The 20,796-nt window shown below is 38.7% G+C and overlaps 1 protein-coding gene across 2 annotated transcripts in view; it reads left to right on the top strand.

Moving 5' to 3' along the window:
* The window catches only part of LOC150084544 (E3 ubiquitin-protein ligase Mdm2-like), a 366,530-nt gene that overhangs the window by 145,518 nt on the left and 200,216 nt on the right, over nt 1–20,796 (top strand). For both annotated transcript variants that reach the window (XM_090376480.1, XM_090376479.1), the window contains one exon: nt 14,910–15,056. In XM_090376480.1, the coding sequence (XP_090232606.1) occupies nt 14,910–15,056 (147 nt within the window). The remainder of the gene's footprint in view (nt 1–14,909; nt 15,057–20,796) is intronic.

Below are 20,796 nucleotides of genomic sequence, written 5' to 3'. Positions count from 1 at the left end.
CCGCGAACGTAATTTCAAATTTACCGGGTCGGCACACTGACCTGCCGCTACTGTTTTTGTGGTGTTGGTTGCAGCATTAGCTGTTGGTGCAAACTTGTAAACACTGGTAAGCCATTCCCACTTGTTTTTCTGCATTTATTATTATAACCTGCTCACATTTAGCCCCAGCCATGGTTCCAATGCATAAAGAAAGTGCCTCTCGTGGTGTAAAGCGCAAACACCAAACTTCTGAAAAAACTCGACAGCGGTGTGTCTGTGTGAAGTTTAACTCTGCTTAATTGTAAATTCCAGCAATTTCTCTCAGTTCCTCTTATTTTAGTAATTTTCTTTTAGCCATTTCTTTTTAGATTTTTTACAACACGCTTGTACAAACTTGCAGAAACACACCACACAATGTGATGGATAATACAGTGCATTAACGTACTTGTTTTCACAAAATCTCTAACAATACTGACAAACTTATTGCAACGGTTGAGAGTTTATTTTATCGCAATTAGTTTTATTGCAGCCACTCGCTGCATGTGCAATAAATTAATCACAAACGACCTTCATATGTATGCCATAATAATGTCACACATGTGGCCGACATGGCTTCTCAAGAAATAAAGTAACCTACTGGGCCACATATATGCGACATAAAAAAAAAAAAAAGAGAGACTTTTTTTTTTGATATTTTAAGCGAAAAAATGACAACACTGATATTACAATATTTATTTTAGAGTTGCTAAATATTTTTTAGTCCTGGGGAATTTTTTTCTTAAACTAGCTTGGCAGTCAATGTTAAAGGTAGGATGAGGTGGTTAGTTGTTGGGTAAATTGTATGTGCTAAAATTACCACTAGTGATCCGGCAAACTCACTAATCTGGCACCCCACAGGTCCAACGCTGCCGGATTAGTGATCGACCTAACCTGTACTATAATTCATTTAGCTCCTAGTTATAACTAGAAATATTTCTGGTGGTGCCTCTGTAGCCAGGTGGGCAGGAGCAGCAGTCCGTAGCACACGCTTCTTGATTAGACTGGGGTTCGAGCCCATGAGCCACCAAATACGGAGGATGCGGAAAGGTCAGGGAATGACCACCGCATATACCCGGAGCAATATGGCCTTAGTTGCTAATGCTCCTAAAAAACCAAAAAAAAAAAAAAAAAAACCCAAATAATAATAACAATATCTTTTGTATTTAGCTAAGGATTCAACTAAATTAACATCGTGATTGTTAAGGTATAATGTAACTTGATAGTGTATATCTTGAACTAGATAGCATAAGGTATAACATAAGGACTAGATAGCGTAATATGTATCACTGCATGACACTGTATAACTTAGTGTAGTATTGTCAATTAAATAGTATTTAAATGGAAATCATTTCCAAGACTAGAGCAGCAAAGCAACACAAAGTAGTGGGGTGTCGTAGCTCTGGGGAGAACCAAGGGGGGGGGGGGTGATTCTCCAATGCATCACAGCCTAAAAAATGTGCAACTTATGATGAAATGCTTGGAGATCTTTCTGGAACAGAACATGATCTGGCCAAGGAGAATGTCTTTGGGTGTGCTAGGTGCAGAAAATGTCAAGAAATTAGGTGCCAACTCAGTGTTCTGATGGGCATCTATGATAATTTGAAGATTAGGGTAGTTGCCCTTGAAGGAATTAAAATGGGGGAACCTATCAAACTCTCAGCTGCTGAACTCGACGCCAGAGCTCACTCTTGTGGCATCAGGCAATATTCAGGCAGAATATGCTAGTCTCACAGCAGCTAGTTATTGTCAGTGACTCTATTGTCGGGGGGGAGGACAGGAAATATATTGTGCAAAAAAGGGTAGGTGGAATAGGACCCAGGTTTGTCTCCCAGGGGCAAATGCTGATGTCGTTGAAGAGCAGATATTTTTAAGGGCACAAAGGGTGATAGTGTTGTACACATTGGCACTAATGACATTAAGAGTAGGTGCGGACTTACTTAACAAGTGCAGGTCAATGTTGAAAAAAGCCAAAAAAAGTTGGCCGACTTATTGAAGATGGGACAAAATTGAAGGGAAGGTACAAAATTTGCAAAAATCAGATATTTATATCTTGAAACTAAGCTGCCAGGTAACTATGCATAAAATAAGTAATTTTTCTGCGGTGCCTAACGACCACATGTCACCTCTGTAGGACCAAAAGACGGCCAACTATGAAGATGCAAAGCCTAGCCCAAAGTTTATATATGCTAAGTTTAACACCAAAGCCTTACTATTAACTTTATCCACACTGTAATAACTCTAGAAAGGGCCACTCATAAATTCCTACCATATTAATAATTTAAATCTTTTTCCATATCTATTCAGCCAGAGAGCACTCCTGACAAGATGGCAGCGGCCAAATTACTTCACTCTTCACAGTTTGGCGCCAAAAACACTCATTATGGAGGAAGAAGCAATGGCTTCTATGTTTTAAAAACAATACCTGTGTACTACATTCAGTTTGTAGTAAGATAATATAGGACAGCCATGTTTGTAACATATAGTCTTAGCTACCATGCATTGTCTATGGGGAAAAAAGCAATCCATTGCTTTTTTATGGGGAAAAAAGCAATACTAAATCATTGACACAGATCAAAACTGGACAAGTTCACTTGTCTCTACAGAAGGACAGACCACATAGGAAAGGAGGGATTATGCTGTGAGTTAGATAACACATAAAATCTAAGGCAGTGATCCATTTGACTAGTAGTTAGCCAGTGCTATGTTGATTCAGTTTGGTGTGGCATTAGTAGAGGCATATGATGCAAGAAAGCAAGCTTATGCAGCATCAGCCAAAAAAAAAAAAAAAAAAACAACGCTCCCAATTTACCCCTCCGTTCGTTCCAAATACCTGTCCAGCTCAGCCTTAAATTTATTTAGGCTATCAACTTCCACAACAAGGGATGGAAGTCTTTTCCACCAACCAACTACCCGCTGGCTAAAGTAAAATTTCCACACATCTTTCCCACATCTGTCTTTCCTCAATTTGAATTTATGCCATCTCAGGTGATTATTCTGAGCAAGAGGAAGAATCCCATCAGCATTAAGCATGGTCAAACCATTCATGTCTTTATACTCCTCAGTCAGATCACCTCGCAGGTGCCTAGTCTCCAGACACTGTAATTTGCAAAACTTAAGCCTTTCTTCATAAGAGCAACCCTTTGTTCCATTCACTAATCTTGTTGCCCTTCTCTGTACTTGTTCCAACAGCTCTACATCCTTCTTAAAATGAGGCCTCCAGACCTGTATACAGTACTTAAGGTGTGGCCTGACCATTGCCTTATACAAGGGGATAATCACCTCCTTAGCCCTGCTAGAAAAATTCCTGTATATCATTGACAAGACACTGAGCTACTCTTGCAGACCGTCTGCACTTCTCAGAAAACTTCATATCTATTATCCTTCATATCTGCCCCATGTCCTTTTCGTTCTTTACCACTGTCAGTGTAGTACCACAGAGTTGATACGTCACTCTGGGGTTGCTGCTTCCCATATGTAGTACTTTACATTTGTCAATGTTAAACTTCATTTGCCACCTCTCAGCCCATCTGCTCAACTTTTCTAGATCCTGTTCAGCAGCGTACTGTCATTAGTGTCCTTAACAACCCTGCCAACCTTCCTATCGTCTGCAAACTTGGACATTAAGCTTGATATACCCTCATCAATATCATTTATAAATACAGAAAACAACAATGGACCTAACACTGAACCCTGAGGGACTTCACTAATAACATTAGTCCATAATGAGCAGTGTCCATTAATTACCACTCTCTGTCTCTTCACACTCAACCACTCCTTTATCCATAGCAGCAATTTGCCTCCAATGCCATAGTGCTTCAATTTGTTCAGCAGTCTTCCATGTACAACAGTATCAAAAGCCTTTCTAAGGTCCAAATATATGATATCAAAGTTATTCCCTGCATCCAGTTCCTTTGTGACCACATCATAGTATCAAATCAAATTGGTCAGGTAAGACTTTCCCTTAATAAAACCATGCTGTGTCCAAGTTATAACCGAAGTCTTGTCTAGATGATCCTGCAGTGCTTCTTTAACCAGTCCCTCCATTATTTTTCCTGGAACAGAAGTTAAACTAACAAGTCTATAATTACTTGTGTCGCCCTTTGATCCTCCTTTGTGAATTGGGATCACATTTGCACATCTCCAGTCCATGGGTACCTTCCCTGAGTCCAAAGACGTTCCTATAAGTATGGCTAAGGGTTTGCTTACTTCCTTTGCTGCCTCCTTTAATATAACTGGATAGATCCCATCCACCCCAGATGCCTTTTTTTATGTTTATCTTCAACAATTTCTCCTCCACTTTCCTCTCGGTTATTACAAAATCATCTAGCTCACTGCCAGAGTTTAATTCACCTCTGGCATTCCCCTCCCTGAATAACTCCTCATGGGTGAATGTAGATGCAGAATACTCATTTAAGTTAGCCACTTGAGCAGGATCATCAACAGTTGAATCATCAATATCCAGTGGACCAATCTGATTCATCCTTTTCCTTCTAGAGTTTACATAGGTAAAGAACTCTGTTATTTTTCTTTGTATCCTTTGCCATAATCTGCCGTATGAGTGAGATTGCTCGTAATCTGCCTTCACCTGCCTAACCTCCTTTGTAACTTGGTTACAGATCAACTTGTATCTATCATAGGCTTCTGTGTCACGTGTTAATTTGTGTGTATCCCATGCATTTTTCTTCTCTGCCATTTGTCTCATTAGTTCATCTGACATCCATTTAGGCCTAAACCTTGAACAATATTTCTTAGTTGGTATATAAAGCCTAGTAGCTTTCAAGATAAATTCTTTGAATGCTTCCCATTTTGAATTTGCTGTTGGTAACATCATCAGTTGGTCCCACCGTATAGAATTTAAATACTGTCTCAGACCACCATAGTCACCTTAGGGTAAAGGGAAAGCTAAAAACCCTTCCCTTTACCCCTGATGGTAGTTACCTCTTTGAGTAAATCCCACTTCAGCACATTGTGATCACTGCCACCTAGTGGTTCCTTTATCTGCAGATTCTTAATGCATGAAGAATCACTACTGATAATCAGATCAAGAGTATTACTCCCTCTAGTTGCCTCCCGAACATGCTAATGTAGAAAACAATCATCCAATAAATCCACAAAAGCCTTGCTAGTGTGTGAGTGGCCAACCCACAAATTCCAGTCAATATCTGGGAAATTAAAATCCCCCATTATAAGACTCTCTGATTTACTGGCCCACTCTATTTCCCTGTACAGTATCTTATTATACTCATCACAGTCATTAGGCCTATAACACAATCCTACTCTCAATTTTGATCTCCCAATGCTTATGTCACACCAAACTGACTCGACACTGCACTGTCCAGCGATGTCGACTGGCTTCACTTCCTTGGATTTTATGTGTTTCTTAACTAATAGCATAACCTCTCCTCCCTTCCTATCCTGTCTATCCTTTCTGTACACATTGTACTCCACAAATTCCAGTTCTGCATTCCTTATATCTGTGTGACACCACGTCTCTGATATCCCAACAATATCTGCCTTTGATGTTTTGAGCAATACCTCAAATTCATCAAATTTATTTACCAAACTCCTAACATTGGTGTATATGCAAGTATACATGCGCCTGTTTAGCCAGGTGGGCAGGAGCTGCAGTGCGTAGCACACACTTCTTGATTAGACCGGGGTTCGAATCGCTGACCACCAAATATGGAGGATGCGAAATGATGTGGGAATGACCACCACATATCTCTGGAGCAATATGGTCTTAGTTGCTAATGCTCCTAAAAACCAAACTAATAACAACAACATGCACTTGTTCCTATTTCATGTGTTTACTTACCGCAATGACTCCCAGCAGTCTCTGAGAAATACCCTGCATCTTGTTTTCCAGGCTGCTGCTCATTCCAATAGAAGCAGTACAAGAATCACTTTCACCTCTGCCAGTGGCTACTGTTAATTTATTAGTCCTTGTATCCCCCAGAGCTAGCAGTTTTCCGACCCACTGCCTCAATAGCATCAGCAAATATTCTTGCACCCTTTCTATTTAAGTGTATCCTGTAGAAGCGAGCCAGTGACCACCAAATACGGAGGATGCGGAAAGGTCAGGGAATGACCACCGCATATCCCCGGAGCAATATGGCCTTAGTTGGTAATGCTCCTAAAAACCAAATAACAAACAAATAAGAAATGCCTGTAGAAGCACTCTCTCCTGTTAACAAGTACCGACCAGGCTGAAAAAAATTCTATCCCTTGAGCCTTGCACAATCTTTCCAGGGCCAAATTGATCAAGAAGGCTCTCATCATATACTCCCTCCTATCGTGTCTGGGCAGAATTGCAGACACTTTCAAATTCTACCCTAATTAACGGCTTTTTTCCAACAATGACCTGAACTTAAGTGATTCCGTTAGTCTCCTACTGTTAATATCATTAGTGCCAACATGTACAACAATATCACCTTTCGTGCCCTTAAAAGATGATATCCGCTCTACAACGTTATCAACCTTTGCCCCTGGCAGACATACCCCGGTCCTGTTCCACCTATCCTTTTTACATAGCATGTTCCCCGTTTCCCTGACAATAGAGCCACCAACTACTAGTTCCTGTGGGACCAGCGCATTCTGCCTTGGAGATTTCCGCTGTGTTGCATGATGATCAAGTGCAAGCTCTGGCATTGATGTGGGCAGCTGAGAGCTTGATGGGCCCCTCAATTTAGATCCTCCGAGGGCATCCACCCTGTCCTTCAAGCTCTCATATAGGCCCATAACAACGCTGAGTTGTCGCACTCAGCGATTTCCTCACACTCCTTACATCTTGCACACACACACACAAAGACATCTCCCTTAGCAATATCATGTCCTGTACTTGATTGCTCCACAAACATCAAGAAAGCAGTGCATTTTAAAAGGCTGTGATTCAGAGGGCAACTGCTCCCCTCAGTTCTCCCCTGAGCCACAGCACTCCATTTAGCTTGAGACTTTTTGCTTTGCTGCTCTGGTCTGAGTCATGATTTTGACTTTGAACTAAAGAACTAAAATGGTCTTGGGCAGGACACATAGCTCGAAGACATGATGACAGATGGACTAAGAAAATAACAGAATGGTACCCAAGAGGAGCTAGAAGAAAACCTGGAAGACAAAGGCGGAGATGGATAGATGAAATTCATGAGTTTTTGAGTAGTAAATGGATGGCCAGTGCTCAAAACAGAAGGAACTGGAAAGTTGCTGGAGAGGCCTTCATCCTGCAGTGGATTGAAAATGGCTGATGATGATGATGATGATGAGTTAAAAAGTACAATTTAATTAACAATGAAGTTTAACAAGATTAATAAATTTTCCTGGTTAATTGATAATATTATATACTATACTAAACTAACGCTATCTAGTTCGGGATATAACATTGTATCGTATAACAATGGCGGCAAGTTACGAACGGTAAATCTACGGACGCTTAAGTATTAATTAACTTCCTAAATCTCCCTGTCTCAATTCAGAATAAACCAAGGATCTTGACTAGGTCTATAAGCTACTTATAGAAAATAATTTCATATAACAATTAGTCAATAAAGCGGCTAAATATAGCTAAAAAACGTCTCGTTCGCCGGCCGTGCAAAATTTGTAAAACACATGGATAATAACTGACAAAATCTCTATCTACGTTAAAATTTAAACTAAGTATCGTAACTAGGAATATAAAGCTACTCTAGAAAATAAGTTAATATGCAAATTTAAGCCAATTTAAGTTAATAAAACAGAAAAAACTTCTCAGTTTTCCGGAGCCGTGAAAACTTTGCCTGCACAAGGCTACTCTCAAGCAGTTGAAAAGCAAAATTGAGAGTTAGTGTGTTATGGACCTAATGGCTCTGATGAGTACAGTGAACAACTGTATAGAGAAATAGAGTGGGCCAGAAAATCAGAATGTCTAATAATGGGAGATTGTATCTTTCCAGATATTGACTGGAACTTGTGGATTTGTCATTCACACACTGGCAAGACTTGTGGATTTACTGGATGACTGTTTCCTACAGCAGCATATGTGAGTGGCAACTAGAGGGAGTAATATCATTGATCTGATTATCAGTAGCAATTATTCATGTTTTAAGAATCTGTAGATAAAAGAACCACTAGGTGGAAGTGATCAAAATGTACTGATGTGGGAGTTACTTAAAAGGTGTAACTACCACCAGGGATAAAGGGAAAGGTTTTTGCTTTCGTAAAGGTGACTACAAAATGGTGATCTCAAACAGTTTTTAAGTTCTCTACAGTGGGACTAACTGATGATGATAATACCAACAGCAAATTCTAAATAGGAAGTATTCAAGGAATTAATCTTGGAAGCTACTAGGCTTTTCATATCAACTAAGAAATACTACTTAAGGTTTAGGCCTAAATGGATGTCAGATGAACTAATGATATTCGTGGCAGAGAAGAAAAATGCATGGGATGCATATAAATTATCAGGCCACACAGAAGCCTATGGTAGATATAAACTAGTCTGTAATCAAGTTAGAAAGGAGGATAGAGAGGTGAAGGCAGATTACGAGAAATCCTTGGCAAAGGATGCAAAGAAAAACAGCAAAGACTTCTTTCCTTTACTTATGTAAACTCTAGATGGATGGGGATGAATGAGATTGGTCCACTTCATATTGATGGTTCAATTAGCATTAGCATTAGTAGAGGCATATGATGCAAGAAAGCAAGCTTATTCAGCATCAGCCAAAAAAAAAATAAAAAAAAAACAAAAAACACCACTACTCCCATTTTACCCCTCCGTTCGTTCGAAATACCTGTCCAGCTGAGCCTTAAATTTGTTTAGGCTATCAACTTCAAAAACAAGTGATGGAAGTCTATTCCACAAACCAACTGCCCGCTGGCTAAAGGCAAATTTCCGCACATCTATCCGACATCCGTCCTTCCTCAATTTGAATTTATGCCCTCTCAGGTGATTATTCTGAGCAAGAGGAAGAATCCCATCGGCATTGAGCATGCTCAAGCCATTCAAACCCTTATACACCTCTATCAGATCACCTCGCCGATGCCTAGTCTCCAGACTCTGTAATTTGCAAAATTTAAGCCTTTCTTCGTAAGAGCAACCCTTTGTTCCATTCACTAATCTTGTTGCCCTTCTCTGTACTCGTTCCAGCAGCTCTACATCCTTCTTGAAATGAGGCCTCCAGACCTGTATACAGTACTCAAGGTGTGGCCTAACCAATGCCTTATACAATGGAATAATCACATTACTATCCCTGCTAGAAAAATTCCTGTATATCATTGACAAGACACCATGAGCTACTCTTGCAGCTCGTCTGCACTGCTCAGAGAACTTCATATCTGCCTGCACAATTACCCCCAGGTCCTTTTCATTCTCTACTACTGTCAGCGTAGTACCACAGAGTTGATATGTTGATCTGGGGTTACTGTTTCCCATATGTAGTACTTTACATTTGTCAATGTTAAACTTCATTTGCCACCTCTCAGCCCATCTGCTCAACCTTTCCAGATCCTGTTGCAGCAGCATAGCATCAGTACTGTCCTCAACAACCCTGCCAACCTTTGTATCGTCTGCAAACTTGGACATTAAGCTTGATATACCATCATCAGTATCATTTATAAAGACAGAAAACAACAATGGACCGAACACTGAACCCTGAGGAACTCCACTAATAACATTAGTCCACGTTGAGCAGTGTCCATTGATTACCACTCTCTGTCTGCTGCTACTCAACCATCCCTTTATCCATAGCAGCAATTTGCCTCCAGTGCCACACTGCTCCAATTTGTGCAGCAGTCTTCCATGCGCAACAGTATCAAAAGCCTTTCTAAGATCCAAATATATAATATCAAAGTTATTCCCTGCATCCAGTTCTTTTGTGACTACATCATAGTATCCAATCAAATTGGTCAGACAAGACCTGCCCTTAACAAAACCATGCTGTGTCTGAGCTATAACTGAATTCTTGTCTAGATGATCCTGCAGTGCTTCTTTAACCAGTGCCTCCATTAATTTTCCTGGAACCGAAGTTAAACTAACAGGTCTATAATTACTTGTGTCAGCCTTTGATCCTCCTTTGTGAATTGGGGTCACATTTGCACATCTCCAGTCTATGGGTACCTCCCCTGAGTCCAAAGAAGCTCTCATAATTATGGCTAGGGGTTTGCTTACTTCCTTTGCTGCCTCCTTTAATATAACTGGATAGATCCCATCCACCCCGGGTGCCTTTTTTATGTTTATCCTCAACAATTTCTCCTCCACTTTCCTCTCAGTTATTAGAAAATCATCTAGCTCACTGCCAATGTTTACTTCACCTACGACATTCCCCTTCCTGAATAACTCCTCATGTGTGAATGTAGATGCAAAATACTTGTTTAGATTGTTAGCCACCTGAGCAGGATCCTCAACTGTTGAACCATCAACATCCAGTGGACCAATCTGATTCATCCCTTTCCTTCTTGAGTTTAAATAGGTAAAGAACTCTTTTCTGTTTTTCTTTGCATCCTTTGCCAAGGATTTCTCATAATCTGCCTTTGCCTGCCTAATCTCCTTTGTGACTTGGTTACAGACCAACTTATATCTATCATAGGCTTCCATGTCACCCATTAATTTGTATGTATCCCATGCATTTTTCTTCTCTGCCATATGTCTTATTAGTTCATCTGACAACCATTGAGGCCTGAACCTTGAACAATATTTCTTGGTTGGTATGTAAAGCCCGGTAGCTTCCAAGATTAGTTCCTTGAATGCTTCCCATTTTGAATTTGCTGTTGGTAACATCATCAGTTGGTCCCACTGTATAGAATTTAAACACTGTCTCAGACCATCATAGTCGTATTTATGAAAGCAAAAACCCTTCCCTTTACCTCTGATGGTAGTTACCTCCTTGAGTAAATCCCACTTCAGCACACTGTGATCACTGCCACCTAGTGGTTCCTTTATCTGCAGATTCTTAATGCATGAAGAATCACTACTGATAATCAGATCAAGAGTATTACTCCCTCTAGTTGCCTCCCAAACATGCTGGTGTAGAAAACAATCATCCAATAAATCCACAAAAGCCTTGCTAGTGTGTGAGTGACCAACCCACAAATTCCAGTCAATATCTGGGAAATTAAAATCCCCCATTATAAGACTCTCTGATTTACTGGCCCATTCTATTTCCCTGTACAGTATCTTATTATACTCATCAGAGTCATTAGGCCTATAGCACACTCCTACTCTCAATTTTGATTTTCCTATGCTTATGTCACACCAAACTGACTCCGACACTGCCCTGTCCATCGATGTTGACTGGCTTCACTTCCTTGGATTTTGTGTTTCTTAACCAATAGCATAACCCCTCCTCCCTTCCTATCCTGTCTATCCTTTCTGTAGACGTTCTACTGCCCCAATTCCAGTTCTGCATTCCTTATATCTGTGTGACACCACGTCTCTGATATCCCAACAATATCTGCCTTTGATGTTTTGAGCAATACCTCAAATTCATCAAATTTATTTACTAAACTCCTAGCATTGGTGTACACGCAAGTATACATGCACCTGTTTCTATTCTTAGCTACCTTAACACAACCCATGTATTTACTTGTACCGCAATGACTTCCAGCAGTCTCTGAAATATCCTGCATCTTGTTTTTCACGCTTCTGCTCATTCCAATAGAAGCAGTGCAAGAATCTCTTTCACCTCTGCCAGTGGCTACTGTTAATCTTTTAGTCTGTCTCCCCCCAAGCTAGCAGTTTTCCGACCCTCCTAACACTGCCTCGATAGCATCAGCAAATATTCTTGCACCCTTTCTATTTAAGTGTATCCCATCCCTGTAGAAGCAATCTCTCCTGTTAACAAGTACAGTCCAGGCTGAAAAATATTCTACCCCTTGAGCCTTGCACAATCTTTCCAGGGCCGAATTGATCGACAAGGCTCTCATCATATACTCCCTCCTATCGTGTCTGCGCAGAATTGCAGACACTTTCAAATTCAACCCTACTTCACGGCTGTTTTTCAACAGTGACCTGTACTTGTTAAGTAATTCCGCTGGTTCTCCTACTCTTAATATCATTTGTGCCAACGTGTACAACTATATCACCTTTTGTGCCCTTAAAAGATGATATCCGCTCTACAACGTCATCAACCTTTGCCCCTGACAGACATCAACACATCAATTGTTGATGATCCTGCTGAAGTAGCTGAAAAACTGAATGAGTATTTTTTTTTATCTACATTCACACATGGGGAATTCTGTAGGGAAGTGGAGGCCAGAAGTTTATCAAATCTAATTAGGAGGTAAATGACTTTGTAATAAATAAGAGCAAAGTGAAGGAGAAATTGTTGAAATTAAACTTAAGAAAGGCACCTGGGATGAATGGTATATATCCAGTTATATTAAGGGAGGCAGCAAAGAAGTAAGCAAACCCTTAGGCATAATTATGAGAGCATCCTTGTATTCAGGGAAGGTCCCCATGGACTGGAGAAGTTTAAATGTAATCCCCATTCACAAAGGGAAGATGAAAGGGTGGACACGAATAGTTACAGACCTGTTAGTTTAACTTCTGTTCAGGGGAAAGTAATGGAGTGACTGGTTAAAGAAGCAATGTAAGATCATCCAGACAGGACTGCAGTTCTACTTCAGGTACAGCATGGTTTGTTAAGGGAAAATCTTGCCTGACCAATTTAATAGGATAGTACAATGTCGTCACTAAGGATGCAAAACATAATTTTAATATCATATACTTGGATTTCATGAAAGTTTTTGATACTGTTGCACATAGAAGGCTGCTGTACAAATTGGGACAATATGGCATTAAGGGAAAGTTGCTGCTTTGGATAAAATGATGGTTGAGTGGGAGAAGATAGTGATAATCAATGGACACTGCTCTCCATGGACTAATGTTATTAGTGGAATCCCCCAAGGTTTGGTGTTGGGACCATTGTTGTTTACTTTATCAGTGATATTGATGAAGGGAAAACAGGCTTAATGTTCAAGTTTACAGATGATACAAAGGTTGGCAGGGTAGTTAATAACAGTAATGATGGTATGTGGCTGCAACGGGTTATTATTGTTATTTGGTTTTTTTTAGCAGCATTAGCAACTAAGGCCATATTGCTCCAGGGATATGCAGTGGTCATTCCCTGACTTTCCTGCATCCTCCGTATTTGGTGGTCACAGGCTCGAACCCCGGTCTAATCAAGAAGCGTGTGCTACGCACTGCTGCTCCTGCCCACCTGGCTGCAACGGGATTTGGAAAGTTGGGCAGATGGGCCGAGAGGTGGCTGCAACGGGATTTGGGCAGATAGGCCCAGAGGTGGAGAATGAAAAAGACCTGGGGGTAATTGTGCATCAGATGAAGTTTTCTGAGGCTGCCAGAAGCTGTATATCATTAAAGAGACCCCACGAGCTGCTCTGGCAGCCTGTGGTGTCTCTTTAATGATATACAGGAACTTTACTAGCAAGGATAAGGAGGTGATTATCCATTTGTATATGGTGATGGTCATGCCACACCTTGAGTACTGCATACAGTTCTGGAGGCCTCATTTTAGGAACGATGTAAATGGGGGTGCTCTTATCGAGAAAGGCTGAAGTTCTGCAAATTGCTGTGTCTGGAGACTTGGTACCTGTGATGTGATCTGATTGAGGCGTTTAAGGCTTTGAATGATTTGAGCAAACTGAATGCTGATGGGATTCTTCCTCCTGCTCAAAGTACACATGAGGGGGTATAAATTAAATTCAAATTGAGGAAAGTCAGTTGCCGAATAGATGTGCAGAAATATGACTTTAGCTAGCAAGTTATTTCCCGATGCTGTGTAAGCTTATTTTCTTGTATCATATGCCACTACTAATGCTGATGCTAATACTTGCTGCACAGTCACGCATGAATTTGTTTGGAGCAGTGTGACATGACTTTTGACAAGTGAGTACTGCAAAGCAAGGTTACAATCTTGTTTAATGCTACAGATAATAATAATAAAAATAAAAAAACACCAAGCTGTTTATTCTGGATTCTCTATTAAAAGAGGGCTAGTGTCCTCTGTTAATATATCAATTTGTGAAAAACACCGAACTACTAGGCTCAATGACTTCTACGTTGTAACAATATATTTAAAAGAGTAAGAGGTTACCTCAACTTTTTGCATAGAATGCTTCCTGTCAATGCTCTCCAAATGTAAAATGAATAAAATAAATGGATAAAATTATTTTAATGAATTCTTTCACGCAGAGACATGATCAACCCGACACACCATGGAATCAAAAGCTGAGAGCCCTAACCCAACCCCGAAACACATCAAACCAACTCAGGAAAAACCGTGAGTGCAAGAAGACATTCTGTAGGAATAATTAAAATAGTTAATCGGAAAACCGTATACGAGAATAAATAATTAAAATGGATTATAAAATTTGGCTAAATGATTATAAAATTTGGATAAACACATTGACATACAAATTAAACGAAATTTATATAAAGTAAATCATTTTATCTGTTTATTTTATTCATTTTACCTTTGGAGAGCATTGACTGGAAGCATTCTACACAAAAAATTGAGGTAATCTCTTACTTGTTTAAATATATTAATTTATCAAGTATTATTTATTTTTAAGGTTCATATGGCTGTACTTGAACAAAATGTGTATACAGCGTATAAAGTTTTTTGTTGTGTTTTCAGCATTTTGTTGTTTTTTTAATTGGAAATAAATTTAAAATGTGTTGATAATATATTTTTACTCTAAATTCTCACAAAAATAGCATTATTCAAAAAAAAAAACCATATTCCTTGTGAATATGGTTTTGCTTAAGTACTTGTTGGTTTTTTTCCCCATTCAGTTGGTAGGAGCTGTTTCTGTACAAAATTTAATTTCACAGTTTTGAAAACCTGATTATTATTTACTATTTTTTTTTAAATTTTCCTTTCTTTTAATATGCTTATGCTTTTCAGGGATATGAAACAGCTTTTATAAAAGACTCAAGTGATGACTTATGGTTTTTAGATGAAGTAGAAGAAGATTCATTTTCTGTTGAATATGAAGTAGAATCATTTTCTAGCAACACAGGAAACTATTCTGATACTAGTAGTGATATTGAGGTATTAAAATATGATTATAGGTGTCTTTATAAAATATCTTTTAAAAGTAATTTATAAATATAAATATATATTATCAAATTAATGAATTTTGCTTACTATATTGAAAATGTGATGCAATTTGTATAAAATAAATCCAATTTGTAAGTTCACAGGATATGAAGGAAATATATGATAAAAAAAATATATATATATTGGAATTATGTCTGATGACAATTAGATTTAAATATTAAATTTTTAAATAGCGTAAATGAGGGTATTAGGTACTAGTGGGTTGGTTGTGATGACTACAAACCTGATGCTCCCAAGTAGTACCAAAATTAATTATAAAAAGTAATAATATATAAATAAGCGCACACACACACACATGCATTTTACGTCTGTTTAACTAGTAGTTTTTGTGAAAAGTAGTGTGAAATGATATTTCTTTGCTTCTCTGCTTTATTCACATGACTAATTATTTGCTGTAATGAACTAAAAAGAAAAGAGATAAAAAATAAAGTTTTTATCTCTTTTCTTTTTAGTTCATTGTCATTTATCTCTTTTAGGATTAACAGACTACTACAGCATCATTAAGTTTTACTGTAATGATGTATGGGAGTCATTTTGGTCCCATGCGTTTTTTTTTTTTTTGTTTTTTTTGTGGACACTTAAAACCATTCTGTTCACTCAATTTCCAGGACACATTCTCTATTAAAATTTCAAGAAAAATCTATTGAAAGGATCGCTGAAAAAATGCTGAAACTGTTAATTAATATCTTACATATGATTTAACATGACTGTTGACAATTTTAAAGTATTATTTTTTTCTGATTCAATTAGTTAAATTATTGCAGGAAAGGGCTAAATTCATAGAATCAATTTGAAATAAGCCACTATTCAGTGTAGTGATGGCTAATGAGAGAGGAATTTAACTAAATCACTAGTTTGAGTTATCAGATGTCCAAGTGAATCAGTACCTGATTTGACCAAGAAAAATGAAAAGAACTTTATGTAAATGAACAATTCTGTGTATTGAACTGATACAGATGAAATTATTGGGGGCAGGGGCACATGATATATCATTCTAGGTATTAAGTAAATAAGAAGTATAATCTTTCCTCCACTCTGTGCACTTAGTAAACTCAGCAGCTTGAAGACTACTTGAAACCAAATTGAAAATTACCAAATAATTGTTAGACTGTATAGGATAACAACAGAATTATTTGGAACTGTTTAGGATAACAACAGAATTATTTGGAACTGTTTCGGATGATTAATTGCCACATTTTGTGACACTTGGTTTACCACATGGTGGGACAGTAGTATTATGTTTAACTTATATGGCACAAGGTGGTGGTGGTTTAGATGTTTTGGGGGCACAAGGATTACTTAGTACAAATTGTGCCTATTCATGCATTATGGCCACCTGCAGGAAGGAGGTTCTGGATTTGAGTCCATACAGTAACAAAAAATGTGCAGTTAATTGTAATCTGTGGTGCTGTAATTCTAGCTACCCTTAGTTCACTATGTATATGGTCACAACAAATATGGAAATACTTCTGGCTTCATCTCATGAATAAATAACAATTGGAAATCTTATGAATTCACATTTAACATTGCAATGTCTTGTTTCCTTCCTATTTAGAGTAACATGTCCTGTATTCACTATAAATTTTGAAAATTTTCAAAACTAATTTACATAGAGTGAATAAAGTAAACAAGTGAAGAACTCTGAGGATGGGAATTGGGTAAATAAGTTCTTGCATGCACAGACTGATTTGAGAAAAAAAAAATTGTAATAAAATTACAATTAAAATGATCTTCTTCCAGTCACATAGCTCCCTGAGGAGCTGCTGTGGCCACCAACAAATTCCTCCAACTGCATCAATCATGTGCTGCTATATGACCAGCATCGCAAAGTGTCATGCCCAGAAGTTCACTGATCCCATCCTTCTACCTAGTTGCAGGTCTTCCTCTGCACCTTTCCCCCCTCAGTTTTTACTTCCATTATATTCTTCAACAGAAAGTTTCCATTCTTACTATATGACCAAAAAACTCGAGTTTTTTGTTGATGCTATGAAGAATTTTAGGCCTGCCAATTTTATTCAATACCCACTCATTTGTTCTTCGATCTGAGTAAGAAATACGCAGTATTCTCCGGTAACACCACATTTCAAATGCCTCAATTTTCTTCCTGTCAACTCTTTTCAGGTTCCATCCTTCACATCCATAAGTGGCAACTGGAAAAATTAATGAATCAATGATTCTCAGTTTCGTCTTTAGGGTCAGATCATGATCTCTCCATAATTTTATCAGATCAGCGATCAACGTTTTAGCCAATTGCCTGTCGTCTCTTTACATCATTTGATCAGTCACTATTTTTATTTATTCTTGACCCCAAGTAATCAAATTCATCAACTTCTTTGATATCTTGCCCATTAACCTTCACTTACTGGAACCAAGATTATCACCAATCACCATAATTTTTTGTTTTACACACATTCAGAAACAATCTTTTTTTTCTTACTTGCTTCACATACTCTCCTCAGAATTTCTTTAAGATGATCCTTAGAATTACAAATTTGCACTTTGTTATGCAAATTATCATCTGCATAACAAAGGTTGTTTATCTTCAGTCCTCCAATTTTGATGCTCTAAATCTTCCAAAGCTTTACGCATGATATCTTTGGCATAAAGATTAAAAAGGTGAGGTGACAAAATACAGCTCTGCCTGACACCGTTATCTATTGCGAAAAAGTCCGTGTTTCCCATATTCGTTCTTACAGTTCCTTTCTGTTCCTGGTACAGTAGCTTAATCAGCTGAATTATGTGGATTGGGAAACCCATAATAGTCATCGTTTCTCATGTTGAACACAATCAAATGCCTTTGCATAATCTATAAAATACAAAACGACTGGAACATTGAATTCTTTGCATTTTTCAATAATCAGTCATAGACTTAAGATCTGATCTCTGCATCCTCTACCCCTTCTTGCTCTTCTGGAATTTCTTCAAATTTTCTTGAGATTCTGTTTAATATGATTTTAAGAAGCTTGCTAGTGTGAGAAATTAGGCTAATAGTCCTGTAATTTGAGCAAATTTTCAGATCTCCTTTTTTTGGTAAGGGAATGAAAATTGATTTCTTTCAATATGATGGCCACCATCCCATTTCCAATTTTTACAATCATTTTATGAAAAAACTTGGCACCCTTCACATCTGTAGCTTTAATCAATTCCGCTGGGATTATCATCAGTTAAAATGATAACTATGGTTAAAAGCATTTTTGACATAAAATACATTTGTTAGCATTAGCATTAGCATTAGCAGAGGCATATGATGCAAGAAAGCAAGCTTATTCAGCATCAGCCAAAAAAAAACAAAAAAAAAAAAAAAAAAAAAAAACCCACTCCCATTTCACCCCTCCGTTCGTTCGAAATACCTGTCCAGTTGAGCTTTAAATTTGTTTAGGCTATCAACTTCAACAACCAGTGATGGAAGTCGGTTCCACCAACCAACCACCCGCTGGCCAAAGGCAAATTTCCGCACATCTATCCGACATCCGTCCTTCCTCAATTTGAATTTATGCCCTCTGAGGTGATTATTCTGAGAAAGATGAAGAATCCCATTGGCATTGAGCATGCTCAAACCATTCAAAGCCTTATACACCTCTATCAGATCACCTCGCCGGTGCCTAGTCTCCAGACTCTGTAATTTGCAAAACTTAAGCCTTTCTTCGTAAGAGCAACCCTTTGTTCCATTTACTAATCTTGTTGCCCTTCTCTGTACCCGTTCCAGCAGCTCTACATCCTTCTTGAAATGAGGCCTCCAGACCTGTATACAGTACTCAAGATGTGGCCTTACCATTGCCTTATACAAGGGAATAATCACCTCCTTATCCCTGCTAGAAAAATTCCTCTTTATCATTGACAAGACACCATGAGCTACTCTTGCAGCTCGTCTGCACTGCTCAGAGAACTTCATATCTGCCTGCACAATTACCCCCAGGTCCTTTTCATTCTCCACCACTGTCAGTGTAGTACCGCAGAGTTGATACGTTGATCTGGGGTTACTGTTTCCCATATGCAGCACTTTACATTTGTCGATGTTAAACCTCATTTGCCACCTCTCAGCCCATCTGTTCAACCTGTCCAGATCCTGTTGCAGCAGCATAGCGTCAGTATTGTCCTTAACGACCCTGACAACCTTTGTATCATCTGCAAACTTGGACATTAAACTTGATATCCCATCATCAATATCATTCATAAACACCGAAAACAACAACGGACCCAACACTGAACCTTGAGGAACTCCACTAATAACATTAGTCCACGTTGAGCAGTGTCCATTGATTACCACTCTCTGTCTTCTGCCACTCAACCATCCCCTTATCCATAGCAGCAATTTGCCTCCAATGCCACACTGCTCCAATTTGTGCAGCAGTCTTCCATGTGCAACAGTATCAAAAGCCTTTCTAAGATCCAAATATATAATATCAAAGTTATTCCCTGCATCCAGTTCTTTTGTGACTACATCATAGTATCCAATCAAATTGGTCAGGCAAGACCTGCCCTTAACAAAACCATGCTGCGTCTGAGCTATAACTGAATTCTTGTCTAGATGATCCTGCAGTGCTTCTTTAACCAGTGCCTCCATTAATTTACCTGGAACAGAAGTTAAACTAACAGGTCTATAATTACTTGTGTCAGCCTTTGAACCTCCTTTGTGAATTGGGGTCACATTTGCACATCTCCAGTCCATAGGTACCTCCCCTGAGTCCAAGGAAGCTCTCATAATTATGGCTAAGGGTTTGCTTACTTCCTTTGCTGCCTCCTTTAATATAACTGGATAGATCCCATCCACCCCAGGTGCCTTTTTTATGTTTATCCTCAACAATCTCTCCTCCACTTTCCTCTCAGTTATTACAAAATCATCCAGCTCACTGCCAATGTTTACTTTACCTACATCATTCTCCTTCCTGAATAACTCCTCATGCGTGAATGTAGATGCAAAATACTCGTTTAGATTGTTAGCCACCTGAGCAGGATCCTCAACTGTTGAACCATCAATATCCAGTGGACCAATCTGATTCATCCCTTTCCTTTTCGAGTTCAAGTATGTAAAGAACTCTTTTCTGTTTTTCTTTGCATCCTTTGCCAAGGATTTTTCATAGTCTGCCTTTGCCTGCCTAATCTCCTTTGTGACTTGGTTACAGACCAACTTATATCTATCATAGGCTTCCATGTCACCCATTAATTTGTATGTATCCCATGCATTTTTCTTCTCTGCCACATGTCTCATTAGTTCATCTGACAACCATTTAGGCCTAAACCTTGAACAATATTTCTTAGTTGGTATGTAAAGCCTGGTAGCCTCCAAGATTAGTTCCTTGAATGCTTCCCATTTTGAGTTTGCTGTTGGTAACATCATCAGTTGGTCCCACTGTATAGAATTTAAATACTGTCTCAGACCATCATAGTCGCCTTTACGAAAACAAAAACCCTTCCCTTTACCTCTGATGGTAGTTACCTCCTTGAGTAAATCCCACTTCAACACACTGTGATCACTGCCACCTAGTGGTTCATTTATCTGCAGGTTCTTAATGCATGAAAAATCACTACTGATAATCAGATCAAGAGTATTGCTCCCTCTTGTTGCCTCACGAACATGCTGATGTAGAAAACAATCATCCAATAAATCCACAAAAGCCTTGCTAGTGTGCGAGTGACCAACCCACAAATTCCAGTGAATATCTGGGAAATT

Source organism: Mastigoproctus giganteus, chromosome 6 (assembly GCF_048544385.1).
Source record: "Mastigoproctus giganteus isolate SK-2022 chromosome 6, ASM4854438v1, whole genome shotgun sequence".
In the NCBI taxonomy this organism is placed as follows: domain Eukaryota; kingdom Metazoa; phylum Arthropoda; class Arachnida; order Uropygi; family Thelyphonidae; genus Mastigoproctus; species Mastigoproctus giganteus.
The sequence above is the reverse complement of the archived record's forward strand: the minus strand, read 5'-3'. Positions and strand labels throughout refer to the sequence as shown.